The 13,874-nt window shown below is 38.7% G+C and overlaps 2 protein-coding genes across 4 annotated transcripts in view; both read right to left on the bottom strand.

The window, feature by feature from the left end:
- Pde1c (Phosphodiesterase 1c) overlaps positions 1-13,874 on the bottom strand; it is a 704,757-nt gene that overhangs the window by 184,880 nt on the left and 506,003 nt on the right. The gene's annotated exons all lie outside the window — the stretch shown is intronic.
- Positions 548-2,696, bottom strand: esc (extra sexcombs). The gene is made up of 4 exons (XM_067769997.1): positions 2,491-2,696; positions 2,302-2,423; positions 2,026-2,197; positions 548-1,920 (listed from the first exon to the last, which is right to left on the bottom strand). Exons 1-4 carry the CDS (start codon positions 2,575-2,577, stop codon positions 1,003-1,005), a joined length of 1,299 nt encoding a protein of 432 aa, XP_067626098.1. The 5' UTR covers positions 2,578-2,696; the 3' UTR covers positions 548-1,002.

Raw genomic sequence — 13,874 nt, forward strand, 5'->3', positions numbered from 1 at the left:
TTACCAACTCCAAAGGCAATCCATAGTGATTACACGCTAGAAGTATTTCGTTTACACAACTTTGCAAACCGCGCTGCAGCTTCACTCATCAATCCGAGATGCTAACACAATGCATGATTGCATGTTAATTGGGGAAGATGGAAAAGAATAGGGAGAATTTGAGTTGACACTATAGCGCTTGTACTACTTACTAACACTTTAATTGCTTAAAGATAAAAGGTAACTAGAAAATGTGAACTATAGTTGCAACTCAAATTGTGCTTAAAGGTGCATCTATAGAATTTTGTGTCTGCTTTTTTAACCAAATAAGGATTAGGTGTTATACACACAAACAGTAAAACTTAGTATATTTGTAATTGTTGTACCAGCATCACTGGTATTATATTTCAATTAAATTGATAGCAATGAAAGAGCTAGTTAAAAAAAAGGTCGTTTGAGAATGCCTTGAACTTTGCTGAATTCAAAAGAAGATACAGCTTGCAAAAAAGCATTGGAAACCATTTTGTCGTTTGATATTGGTCAAATTCAAAACTTTTCGTAATGACTTTTGTTTTCATATTATTTTGTGATTTATTACAATGAACATTATTACTATCTAAGATCATAATCAAACGCTATGGTATTATTTATTATTAAGAAATGAAATCAACACAGTTTATAAGTAGAGTAGATTGTGCTTTTGACATTGATACAGCACAGCTTAAACTCTTGAATGGTACATAATACAAGCGTCATACCTAAACATAACGTTTAATATTAATTTATTATTAAAACTATGATTCTTAATCCTTCATGTGAACTAATATTTCTATAAGCCTTAAGGAAAAATAAAAATTATACCAACATTTAGTTGAATATTTGCTATATTCCTTTGAGCGATATCTTTTGCACACATTTTGGTTTATTTGAATTGGCAGTTACAATTTCGTGCGATTCAATTCTATATCTATGATTTCTAAAATGACTATACATTTGCGACTTTTATTAAGGACATGATTCAACTCAAGGCGTCTTTTGCACCATATTTGTACGATTCCAACGCCAAACTGTACCATCATCACATACGTATACCAAAACACTGGAATCGCGTGAAAAAGCCACTTGGCGTACAGGAGAGTTACATTTTAAATTATTCAACGTACTCGTATGCGTATGACCAGGATCACTTGGATCTAATTCCCACACATACACCTTGCCGTGTTGATTACCCAATGCAACAATCTTATGACAAGGATTAAAACCAAAACGAACAAACCATATTTCACATTCATCATAATCTAGTTCAGCTATAATCGTACATGATGGATCGTTTGGTTTGAGTGTTGATATAGCTTGATGCAATTGGCCAGGTTTCCAACAAATTATGGAATTCTCACATGACTTAGAGAGTACAAAATCGCCAAACCATTGCACACAATCAACATAGTTACGATGTATATCACGCGTGGAGAAATCGGGAAAATGTTGCATTATTGTTGGAAAAGGACGTGATGATTTGTTTGGATTAAATGTGCGTGACAGTTCAATTTTCTCTTTAAAATCTTCAGTGTTTATGCACCACAGTTTCAATGAATGATCCATGCCACTAGACATAAAACGTTCACCACGAAAATCAAAATCAATCGAAAGTACTTCATCACGATGACCTTCCACACCACCAAATATAGCAATACAAACATGTGTTTGTATATTCCACAAACGTACGGCATGATCCTTACTGCCAGACAGTAGTAGATGTGGTTGACGTGGATGATATTTCAATTCGTTAATCGCTTGTCCATGTCCAATATAATTACCCACAGACTCATTTTTATGTACATCAATAACGCGTATCACACCACGATAACCTGCCGTAGCCAACAATGGTAAGGATGTCTTTATATCATATGACCAAGCGCATGTGTAGAAAACTTCATCGGGCTGCAAGTGACAAGAAGAGTTGTGGTAAAGATTGATTATCCTTTCAGTGTTTTCAATTGAAAATGAAATAAAACTTAATATGGAATATAAGCCATTATGACTTACATCTGGATCTGCGTAGCACATAAGCAATTTAATGCTACCCTCACGTGGACATTCATAGACAGTACAACGATTGCTACCTGCTGTGGCAAATATGTGTGGTTGATCATTACCCAACCATTGATTGAAGCTGATGCCGAATATGGCTTGCCCATGATTCTCCTTCACATGGTAGCTGCATATATATAAATACACGTATAAAGAACAGAGTAATTTATGCATATAAACAATTGTTTGCTTTTAATTTAAACAAAATAATATGGTAGCCTCTCCACTCACTCATATTTGTATGCTGGCTTGCGTGCTTTCGCTTTATTGCTACGCCTGTGTCCACGTGAACGCCGTGCTGTTGGGGATTTGCTACGTGATGTGTTGTTGGTGCTAACGCTTGCTGTATCATCCTTGGAAATTCCAATTAAAAACACAGATTTATAGTCAAAAAACTAAAGCACTTATCCATAATCTTACACCACAAGAGTCTTCGCCTTCTTCGTTTTCGCCTTGCACGGTCTCCTTTGGAACACTTTCGGCCTTATCACTTTTAACTTTAGACATTTTGTGGACAACCGATTAAACTAAGCAAATAATAGTTTACAGCTTTCCTTAGCAAGTATTATTTACTATTTTAACAAAATACTAAATCGCACGCTTTTTTCATACGTTAGCGGTTGATTTGTTTTGTTTGTATTTTGGCGCCAATTTCAAGCTGTCAATTTCGTCAGCTGACCGAATAGTTGGCTGTGTTCACTGCATCGGCACAGATACAGGGTTGCAAATTGAGCGATCTTGATTTACAACTAGAGATGCTCATCGAGGTAGATAATTTTTTGAATGGGTACCCGGATATAACAGCAGAAATACTTTACCAGCAATATATATACATATATATATGTAGACATATTTGTAATTATATATATCTCACTTTGTATTCATTGCTAGTTATGGCCGAGACACAATGAAGTTTTTCATATAGATGAGTTCAAAGCAAACTTATGCATTCTAGTAACATCGTCACAATCAACCAAGATGTTGCGTTTCTAAATATAGAGGAACCTCAGACTTAGCAACTGAAGTTTATTTCGCCTCGCCCATTCACATACAAAATTTCGTGCAGCAATGTTATAAACATTCTCACTAGAAAATTACTTTCTTACACATTTTGTGTTCTATTCAAGTGTCAAATTGTAGCTTTTAACTGTGAAAAGTTTTGGAAAAGTACCAACATGTGTGATAAATAATTTCACTTACAAAGTGTGGAAGCACCCTTAGCCAAATCAAATGTCAAATTTGTCACGTACACGTACATTTGTGGATCCGCCCCTTTGCGCAATCAAGGTGGAATTGCCCCAGCTAGCTCAGTACATGGAGTCGCGGTTCTGAACCCTTTTTCCACCTTGATGCGGGGCGGATGTCACAATCACATTAATCATTTCCTCTCCCACCTCACCCCACAAGAAGCCCACCCTTCCTTGGACCGCTCGCTTCGCATCGCTCTGCAGGTCCCCTTATCTTACCTTTGCTCCATTCCGTTCCAAACCTCCTACCCTTTGTTCATCTTCCCCCTCCCCACCTTATTAATTTAGAACGCCATCTTAAATTTCTTTTTCACTTCAATATAACATTTTTAATAAATAAAATATAGCTAAATACATACATCTACTGCTTACTCAAAATTGCAATAAAAATTGGCTTACGACAGGCGATTTGAACAATAAAATAAAATTTTACTTTATGATGGACTCAACCACACATGATTATTTTAAACAAAATTTTCTTACATACATATATCGGTAAAATATGGAATTTCTGGGAAATTTTTACTTTGCCTTATTCGGCTTACACGAAATCATTTTTTTTCTAACTTTATTAATTATTATTAATTTCGCAAATTACTTCGGGACTTCCCGCCAACGCTACCAAAAACCAAACATTAGAACCGCTCAATATGAGCACCAAATTTTATATTCCCTACCAGGGTCCTATCCTACCTAAAAGAGCTCTCTTTGGTGGTCAAGGGACTCCTAGGGGCTGGGCTTTCTCGCCGCTATTTACAAAAAAAAACGGTATATTTGAATAAACGTTTGGGTTGACGCGTGGACGTCCGCCACGAATTAATATTCAAAAAGTTAATATTTTGACACTATAATCAAATACAAATCTTATAACTAAAAGAAATATACATAAAACATATAAATGTCCATATAATCAAATAAGGTTCCAAATGTAGTTTGTTCGCTGGGTTTCCGGCACGCAATAGTTTTATGGCAATGTTTCTTGAACGAATTATGGGTGAAAATTATAGCATGGTTTGGTGAATACTAGTGTGTCGGCTTGAAGAATTTCCCTGTGCTCGCCAGAGCTTTCGTTATGGGAGAAGGTATCCCAGCTAGCGGAACAAAAAGGTACAATTTACCATAAGGTACAATGGTGTGCCTGAGCGCCAAGTTGGCATTCACGCCTCATAGATTAGGTAGATTACATTGCTATAAAAGCAGATATATGTATGAATGCGACATGGAAATTTAAACCGAGAAATAATAAAACAAAAAAAAAAAAAAGGAAAACATTTTATAAAAAAAACAGGAAGAGAATCGAAATTTAATTTGCATAGAAATCTGCACCTGTACACGCAATGCGCTGGGTCAGAATTTTTAGCAAAATTTGTTGACAGAAATTTGAAAATTGGGTTGGCGTGAATCACCAAAGAGGCGCGAAGCCAAAAACAAAAAGTTGCAAATGGCCTAAACAATGGGTTTTGGATCTTGATCGACTTACCACTTTCGCTCCGATGACTTATCACCATTTAACTTTAGATTTTGGTCTCCCCTCGATTTGCTCGTTGTCCTGAGCTTAAATTTGCCAATGGTATTAATGATTTTAATTTCGACTTGTACGACCGATTATTGTAGATTTATGGGCATCCTGCCACACAGCACATACAGATTTTGAACACTACGGACTTGGTCCTTACTGGACTTTGCGCGCACAGGGAAAACAGTTTTATTTGCCGTTCACGGACTATCACCACAAAAAAAATTCACCGCGCACTCACTACGTGCATATGCCCACAGTTAAAATCTTTCTTTTCTTCTGCCACAATTATGCCCTATATATATACCAGCAGAAACAAACCGCAACGCCGGTTCTACATACCGTTTCCTATTGTCCTCATTTCCAATCTTAATAGCACTTTCTTTACTCTATATCCATCCTTTTCCTGGATTGATCCTATTTTCCTTCATCATCCCTTTCGCTGCGGTCCGGCAACCCTCCTGAAAAGCTTTTACAAATTTCTCCATATTGGGAATTTTGCTATTATCTTTAATTTGACGTTTCTCGTTTGTTTACCTTTTTGTATCGTGAGTGTATGTTAAATTCCGCGACCAAAAAAAATAAATTTCGCGTTTAAATTAAATAATTTCAGTGCGCGAGTGTTATTTTTATGAAAGAAGACCAACGTGGCTCTTCTTTGCCAAATAAATAGTTTAGGTTGCGGTGCCTGAAGTGGCTGAGGAAAAAACAATTACTCCTTATGGTCCCCAGGCGGCCGGGCTTGGAATATAAAAAAAAAACTACAAGTTTGGAGCATTGGTGGACTGCTAATAGAGTCCAACATTTACCGGAAGCCTCAGGAATGATGATAAGAGGTAATAAATGTGAAAATTTTAATTAAGAATATTTATAGTGAAGGTGGGCAATTTGCATTTGGTTGTTGTACTTTTGAGTGTTTGATTACCCAACAGAAAAAAATGTGCACTTATATAAGTGATTTCGCTATTTATGCCCAAACTAATTTAAATTAATTTCTTGTTCTTTTTGCTTTTTTCCAGTGCGGAAACTAGGATGCTTAGGAGGCGAGGTGTTGGGACCCTGGGATGTTGAGTTTACGGGAAGTATACATACATAAATTACACGCTGCTTGTAAGAACTTTTTACTTTAGGGTACTTTTCTTTTGTCTTTTTCAGGTGAATTTCGGTGACACTCTTGAGAGCGGCCTCCGGCTTTATGCCCTTTTATACCATCTAATATCCCTCGAGCGGGACAAGGTACGCCCAACGCGGGGAACACCCACCCCTGACAAATTCTTCTTCTTATGCTTTGCTAGCAACAAAAGGTGGAAGATGGCTATCTACTGTTTCATGTCCAATGACGGTAGTGTCGCTCAATCTGCCGTTCTCCATAAAAATAGGTGCAATCTACCCATAGGCCTTAAGCACAAAAGTATTCTGCGCAAATTTACTATTAATTTTTAATTTTTTAGTTTTTTGGGCATATTTTTTTGGCAAAAGCAAAAAAAAGAATTTTATTTGCGACTTTGGAGTAAGGTCGTGGATCCCAAGACCCGTCTTTTGACACCTCACCCGAAAATTATAGTATTGTATTAAGAGTGTCATGCTGTCGTATAGAATGAATTGAATGACATCTGCGTTTTATTTATTTGATATTGTCTTATCTTTAAAATTTTTCAGAAAATCATGAATGCATCCCATTTAGTTAAAGTTTGAAGTTTATTGTATAAAAATTCCGGACACTAGTCCGGAAGATTTATTTTAATATTATTATTTTTCTTGTAGTTTTTGCTTGTTTATCTCGTTATTGTTGCTGGTACTTCTTTTTGCTTTGCTTTTGTTGGGAATAATTTAATAACAAATGTTCTGGACAAATAAAAAAAATATTCTTACGGCATTTGAGGACGCATTCTTATGCGAAATGGCGAAAGTTCGTTAGAATAATCGGGTTTTTCAGACGACCGGTACCTATATTGCATTATTTACATATTTTAAAATGTTTGCAAATGTGCGTGTTTGAAATCCAGCGAAGAATCAATCTTGCCAATAAATGCTATTTTGGACTAGGTAGGCAATTGAAAAGTAAAGTCCTCTCTCGGCGAACGAAAATCATACTCTACAAGTCACTTATCGTACCCGTCCTGCTATATGGGGCAGAAGCATGGACCATGACAACAGCAGATGAAGCGGCTTTGGGAGTGTTCGAGAGAAAAGTTCTGCGAAAGATTTATGGACCTCTACGCGTTGGCGATGGCGAGTACCGAAGAAGATTTAATGATGAGCTGTACGAGCTATACGCAGACATCAACATAGTCCAGCGAATTAAAACGCAGCGGCTGCGCTGGCTAGGCCATGTTATGCGAATGAAAGATGATGCTCCGGCAAAGAAAGTGTTTCTATCGGAACCCGCCTATGGAAGCAGAGGTAGAGGGCGGCCCCCACTCCGTTGGAAGGACCAGGTGGAAAACGATTTAAACTCCCTTGGTGTGACCAATTGGCGCCGGTTGGCGGAGCGAAGGAGCGACTGGCGCGCCTTGTTGGACGGCCATAACCGTTTAGACGGTTAAGCGCCAATAAAGTAAGTAAGTAAGTAAAATGTTTGCTTAATTGGCTGCTCACATTTAATCTATTAAATAGAGTTTACAAAATAATATTAACATGTAGTCTGATTTTTGATTTTCTGTATACACATTAAAAAAAAACGCTGGTAATAGTCTAGTTGAGGGGTCGACTGCTAATACGCTACCAAAAATATCGAGAGAGGTGTCAAACGACGCGTCTTGACATCAGTATTAATAATCCGAAGGCGGAAAATACAAATTTTAACTTGTTCAAAAGATATTAACGAAAAACCGAAAATAGACCCACGGGTACCTCCGAAACCGGGGGTGGGATCCATAGTATTTTTGCGCAGAACACCTTTCTGCGTTGGCGGTCTTCGGCCGCGCATATATAAAATAGCCCTGGGCTACGCCATGCCAAGTCCGGGCGTGTGGTATAACCGTGGCGGTAGTGAGGCACAATTTTTTTTGTGGGTATGAACACAACAACAACTACATGAAAATCGCCAAATTCAACTGCAAATATCTCCGGATAGAGATACAATTTTTCTTGTCCTCCTTCGGATTATTGTTCTCGAGATTAATACGCGTCTTTTGACACCTCTCTCGATATTTTTGGTAGCGTATTAGCAGTCGACCCCTCAACTAGACTTTTACCAATACGCTGATTTGAAACACAAATGAGCAATTCATGGCACTTCAATTTAATAATTACGAGCAAAAAACAAACCTTTCTTCCATTCTCTGGCCATTCGCAACAGGCGTTCTCCCTGTCAGCTGTCATTTACAGGTAGGTATAGTAATGCAAAACCTTCGCCGGAAACTTTTCTCTCCAATACTTCAAGGCGCTACCCGCCCTCTCTCGACAATAGTCATAATTCCCAGTATGACTCACGAAAGTTATGCAGAAGAATCGACCATGACAACATCAGATGAAGCGGCTCTGGGAGTCTCCTCGAAAGATTTATGGACCTCTACGCGTTGGCGATGGCGAGTACGAAGAAGATTTAACGATGAGCTGTACGAGCTCTATACAGACATCAACATAGTCCAGCGAATTAAAACGCAGCAGCTGCGCAGGCAAGGTCATGTTATGCTAATTGATGATGACGCTCCGGTCAAGAAAGTGTTTCTATCGGAACCCGCCTATGGAAGCAGAGAGAGGGCGGCCCCCACTCCAATGGAAATACCAGGTGGAAAACGACTTAAACTCCCTTGGTGTGACCAATTGCCGCCGGTTGGCAGTGAAAAGAAACGACTAGCGCCCCTTCTTGGACGGCCATAACCGTTTAAACGGTTAAGCGTCAATTAAGTAAGTAAGTAAATAAGCGGGTTAAGCATGCCTGTCGTGAGAGGCGACTTAAATATGCCGATCCTTTCTCCGCGCTTTTTTGTTGTTTTGCCGAGATATTGCTATTCTAACTTCGTCACGGTCGTATGACGTAAGATACCCTGCAGAAAAAATGGACACAATGCGCCATGTTCGGAAAACAGGATTAATGACTAATTTCGAACTGTTTCTTACCAGATGTAGAGTGGGACAATTGGTAGCCACACTGCAGATGTTCAAAGTGCAGGCCTGCAAATTTCACCGGTATGTCGCATAAGTTAGACAACCATACTACTACTCGTAAACCGATATTGCCTTTTTATGTTGTCCGCAGACGGGGTTTCTTGTCTTTTTCCCCAAGTATTGCCTGCATTTTACTAAATATTTTTGTTTCGGCATTGGTCTTTAAAGCATTGCATGTGTACTAACAAACGTCACATCAAAAATTTAAAGGTGGAGGTGAGTCAGTTAGGTGATATCATAGATGTGGGTGTCTAAAAATAAATAAAATAAATGTAAGGCGCGATAACCTCCGAAGAGATCTAAGGCCGAGCTTCTCTTCCAATTTGCGTCGTGCTCCACTTGATTTTCCCTACAAATTGGCCGGACGGGACCTACATGTTTTATGCCGACTCCGAACGGCATCTGTGAGGCAGATGAGTTTTCACTGAGAGCTTTTCATGGCAGAAATACACCCGGAGCGCTTGCCAAACACTGCCGAGGGGCGACCCCGCTTAGAAAAATTTTCTTCTAATTGAAAAACCTTATTTCTAAAATTTTGATGTTGCTTTGCCCGGGGTGCGAACCCAGGGCATACGGTGTGATAGGCGGAGCACGCTACCATCACACCACGGTGGCCGCCACCGATGTGGATGTCTATTGTTGTATTATCTGCTCACTTCCTATCGTAAAAATGGCGGCCGTTGACTTGGTAGGTTACCAATGTCGAAATTCTGTGAGGGGTAAATCTGGATAGATTGGGCACGCAGCGTTTTATTTTAGACCATAGCTCATCTGTGGAGGGTCTCGGATCCGTTTCCATTGTTGTAAAGTCGTCCGCGTAGAAAATTATGGTGATTACTTCTATTCAGGAGGAAAGTTTTGAAATATAGATAAAATATAACCCTTCGGTATCCCTGTTTCTTCTTTTTTAATTCTCATGCTTCATTCCTTGATTGCTCAGACGTTTAAATGCCGTCCAAATAATGATCCACGTTTAAAGCTTTGCTAGGTGTTATGGAGGGTAGATCTCAATGAAGTGTATCATGATTGAAAGTTTCATGTTCTTTTGAAATTTTGGGCAACAAGAGCACAGTCCTGTGGGAGGGCTTTTCTTGATTGGACTAGCATAATATCTGAGCTTCACCGGGATTTACTGATATAAGATATTTTCCGTGCTCCGCCTACCACACCGAAGATCGTAGGTTCAACTCCCGGCGAAGTAACAACGAAAATTTAGAAAAGAAATTTTTCAATTAGAAAAAAGTTTTTCTAAGCGGGGATTTGGCAAACACTCCGAGTGCATTTCTACCATGAAAAGCTCTCAGCGAAAACTCATCTGCCGTTCGGAGTCGGCATAATACATGTAGGTCCCGTCACGCCAATTTGTAGGAAAAATTAAAAGGAGCACAACGCAAATTGGAAGACAAGCTCGGTCAAAAATCTCTTCGGAGGTTATCGCGCCTTAATTATACCTTTCATGAAAATGAAATGGTATATTAATTTCGTCACGAAACCCAAAATTGTAAGTCCTTAAAGGAAAATAGATAGACCCACCATTAAGTATACCGAAATAATCAGGTTGAAGAGCTGAGTTGATTTAGCCATGTCCGTCTGTCCGTCTGTCTGTTTGTATGCAAACTAGTCCCTCAATTTTTGAGATATCTTGATAAAATTTGGTGAGCGGGTGTATTTGGGTGTCCGATTAGACATTTGTCGGAACCGGCCGGATCGGACCACTATAGCATATATCCTCCATACAACCGATTTTTCAGAAAAAGAGGATTTTTGTAATATCTTACTCAATTTAACAGATTGAAGCTTCAAACTTCACCATATACTTTCGTATATTGCACATATTGTTGCCTGAAAAAATTGATGATATCGGTCGTATATATAGTATATATCCCCCACAACCGATTGTTCAGATACGAAACTTTTCGTAATTACTGCCCTATTTTAAGAGCTAGAGGCTTCACATTTCAACGAATGCTTACGTATATAGCATATATATGTTGTCTGAGAAAATCATACAGATCGATGGTATATATAGTATATATATGGTGGTATATATAGTATATATATATAGTATATATATATATATTTTCGCAATTTTAGCCCCATTCTAACAGCTAGAAGCTTCAAATTTCACCGAATGCTTACGTATATGGCATATATTGTTGTCTAAAAAAATCATAGAGATCGGTGGTATATATATTATATACTTCATACAAACTGTCATTTTTGCCCCTTTTTTACGGATAGAAGCTTCAAAATTCATCATATTTCATCAAATAGTTACGCTTACGTCATATATTTTTGAAATACGTGATTCGTAGTCATAGTTTTTACATGCAGACCACAAAAAACGTGAAGCTTTGCATCCTCACACAAAGTACCTACCTATTTTTTATTTTATATTTATCTTAAAAATCGTTTAGGTATGTAGATCTGTTCACTATATATTTCTTATCTTATACATCCGGCCACCGTGGTGTGATGGTAGCGTGCTCCGCCTATCACACCGTATGCCCTGGGTTCAACTCCCGGGCAAAGCAACATCAAAATTTTAGAAATAAGATTTTTCAATTAGAAGAAAATTTTTCTAAGCGGGGTCGCCCCTCGGCAGTGTCTGGCAAGCGCTCCGATTGTATTTCTGCCATGAAAAGCTCTCAGTGAAAACTCATCTGCCTTGCAGATGCCGTTCGGAGTCGGCATAAAACATGTAGGTCCCGTCCGGCCAATTTGTAGGGAAAAATCAAGAGGAGCACGACGCAAATTGGAAGAGAAGCTCGGCCTTAGATCTCTTCGGAGGTTATCGCGCCTTACATTTATTTATTTTTTTTATACATCCGATTATTCGGAGATTACGAACGGGATAAGATTATTGTTCAGCCCCATTCATGGAAGGTATGAAGTCTTCGGCACAGCCGAAGACAGTCCCGTCCTTACTTGTTTTTTTTAACTTTATCGCAAAAAGAGATTGCCACTTGTCATTATTGTAGTGTTATACAAGGGTTTCACGTTTTACCATAGCTTACCCACACCAGAGGGTAGTATGTTCTAAGATGCTCTTCCGATTTGGTTTGTTTGTGTTGATCAACAACCCGCCTATTTAATTATAAAAATTATTTTGAGATCCCTTTGATTGAAGTGTTACATTAAAACCCGTTCAATTGGCAGGACAGCAATCAGAAAATTCAATACCAGCTGTTGTAAAGAACTCCGAGCCTAAATATGCGTTCATGCGTATCTCCGGTTAAGGAATATAAAGGAAATCTCTGTTAATTCTTTGAAACATTCCACGTAAGCGTTATAAGAGTTTGTGAAGACTCTGCGTTCTGAAGAAACAAAGAGAACTTAACGATCAATTACAAGGAATATGGGCAGGTAAGCAGATGCTGGTCACTATGCTATATTTTGTAACTTCTATTTGCTCTGCCGCCGCCGTGGTGTGATGGTAGCATGCTCCGCCATCCACACCGAAGATCCTGGGTTCACGCCCCGGGAAAAGCAACATCAAAATTTTAGAAAAAAGTTTTTTCAATTAGAAGAACATTTCTCCAAGCGGGGGGTGGCAGTGTTTGGCCAGCACTCCGAGCGTATTTCTGCCATGAAAAGCTCTCAGTGAAAACTCATTTGCTTTGCAGATGCTGTTCGGTGTAGGCATAAAACAAGTAGGCCTTGTCTCGCCAATTTGTAGGAAAAATCAAGAGGAGCATGACGCAAATTGGAAGAGAAACTCGGCCTAAAATCTACTCGGAGGTTATCGAACCTTACATTTATTTTTTATTTGCTATGCCAACTTCTGTTCGCTACCATCATTTAGCACATTAAAGTGCCAGAGGTCATGGTTTGTTGCTTCCGTTCATCGAGCAGGATATTTGCTTTGAACATTATAGTCATCAAAAATTTGGAAGGCCGAAGTCGCGTTGATCCTTGTCTGGTAGCTATTCTAATTCGCGTCAGTTATGGCGTAAAGAAAATTACGTGCGCACTTTGTAATTGGCGGCAAAATTCGGCTAGACGTTAAAGCGTCAGTTAAGAAAAGAACAGGTGTGTGGAGGGATGGTTGTGTGTAATATACAACTAATTTCCAATAATATGTATGACCCTTTGCTTAAAATGTTTTTAGGCAGAAGACGAATTGTACACCTGCAAGCTAGTACATTTCGTGCTTGGAAGAAAAATAGCTAACATGATCATTCAATTTATGTAATGCACTTGTGCCGTCTTCTTTAGCTTATTTTGTTTCATTTGATATGCATTGTCTAGTAACTTACATAACATACCAGTTTGGATATGTTTTTGGCCGTAAAAATAATTTCAAATACGGCAAATGTGCATGTAAATCCACCCTTCTTTTAATTATGCAACATTTGTGCAGCAGTTGGCATCAGACAAGATGGTAGCAATTGTTGCACGTACACGTTTACATAGGTTAAGCAGCATAATGTGATGCATGACCCTCTTCCCTACAAGAACCCTTGCGGTTAAATAGTGTATGATAACCCTGAGAGCACTACCAGAGATCTCAATGAAAGTTACTATGGCTTTTGTTTTTTTTTTTAAGGCAAACTTACAATTCTGGCCGGAAGTTATGCGATGCAGTGGCGTGGACAGCGATTTAAGGAGGTGAGGGTCATAATATTAACAACATTTTTTTGATTGGTGTTTGAGTTTCTGTGTTTCGTATTTCACAACGAAATATACTAAAATAAGTAGTGCCCGTGTTTTCGGTACGTTTAAAGTTTAAGCTCCAGTTAAAGTTGACTAGAGTTTAATGCTGTCAGTTCGGCCTCTTATTCTGAGATGAGCAGCAAAATTTTATGTTATCGTACATAGCGGGAGTGTAAGTTCGAACAAATTTTACAAAAGTCGGGATTTTGAAATTTAATAACGGTGACCATAAGATTTTTCGAGACGATAGTGTCTTTTGATGTCGGGGTGGG

This window comes from Eurosta solidaginis, chromosome 2 (assembly GCF_040869045.1).
Source record: "Eurosta solidaginis isolate ZX-2024a chromosome 2, ASM4086904v1, whole genome shotgun sequence".
Classification (NCBI taxonomy): Eukaryota; Metazoa; Arthropoda; class Insecta; order Diptera; family Tephritidae; genus Eurosta; species Eurosta solidaginis.

Excerpts from the sequence above, each read along its gene's own strand:
- esc (XM_067769997.1), bottom strand. The coding sequence starts at position 2,577 with ATGTCTAAAGTTAAAAGTGATAAGGCCGAAAGTGTTCCAAAGGAGACC. Across the intron at positions 2,198-2,301 it reads AAGCCAGCATACAAATATGA|CTACCATGTGAAGGAGAATC; the intron begins GTGAGTGGAGAG and ends ATATATATGCAG. Across the intron at positions 1,921-2,025 it reads TGTGCTACGCAGATCCAGAT|CCCGATGAAGTTTTCTACAC; the intron begins GTAAGTCATAAT and ends TGTCACTTGCAG.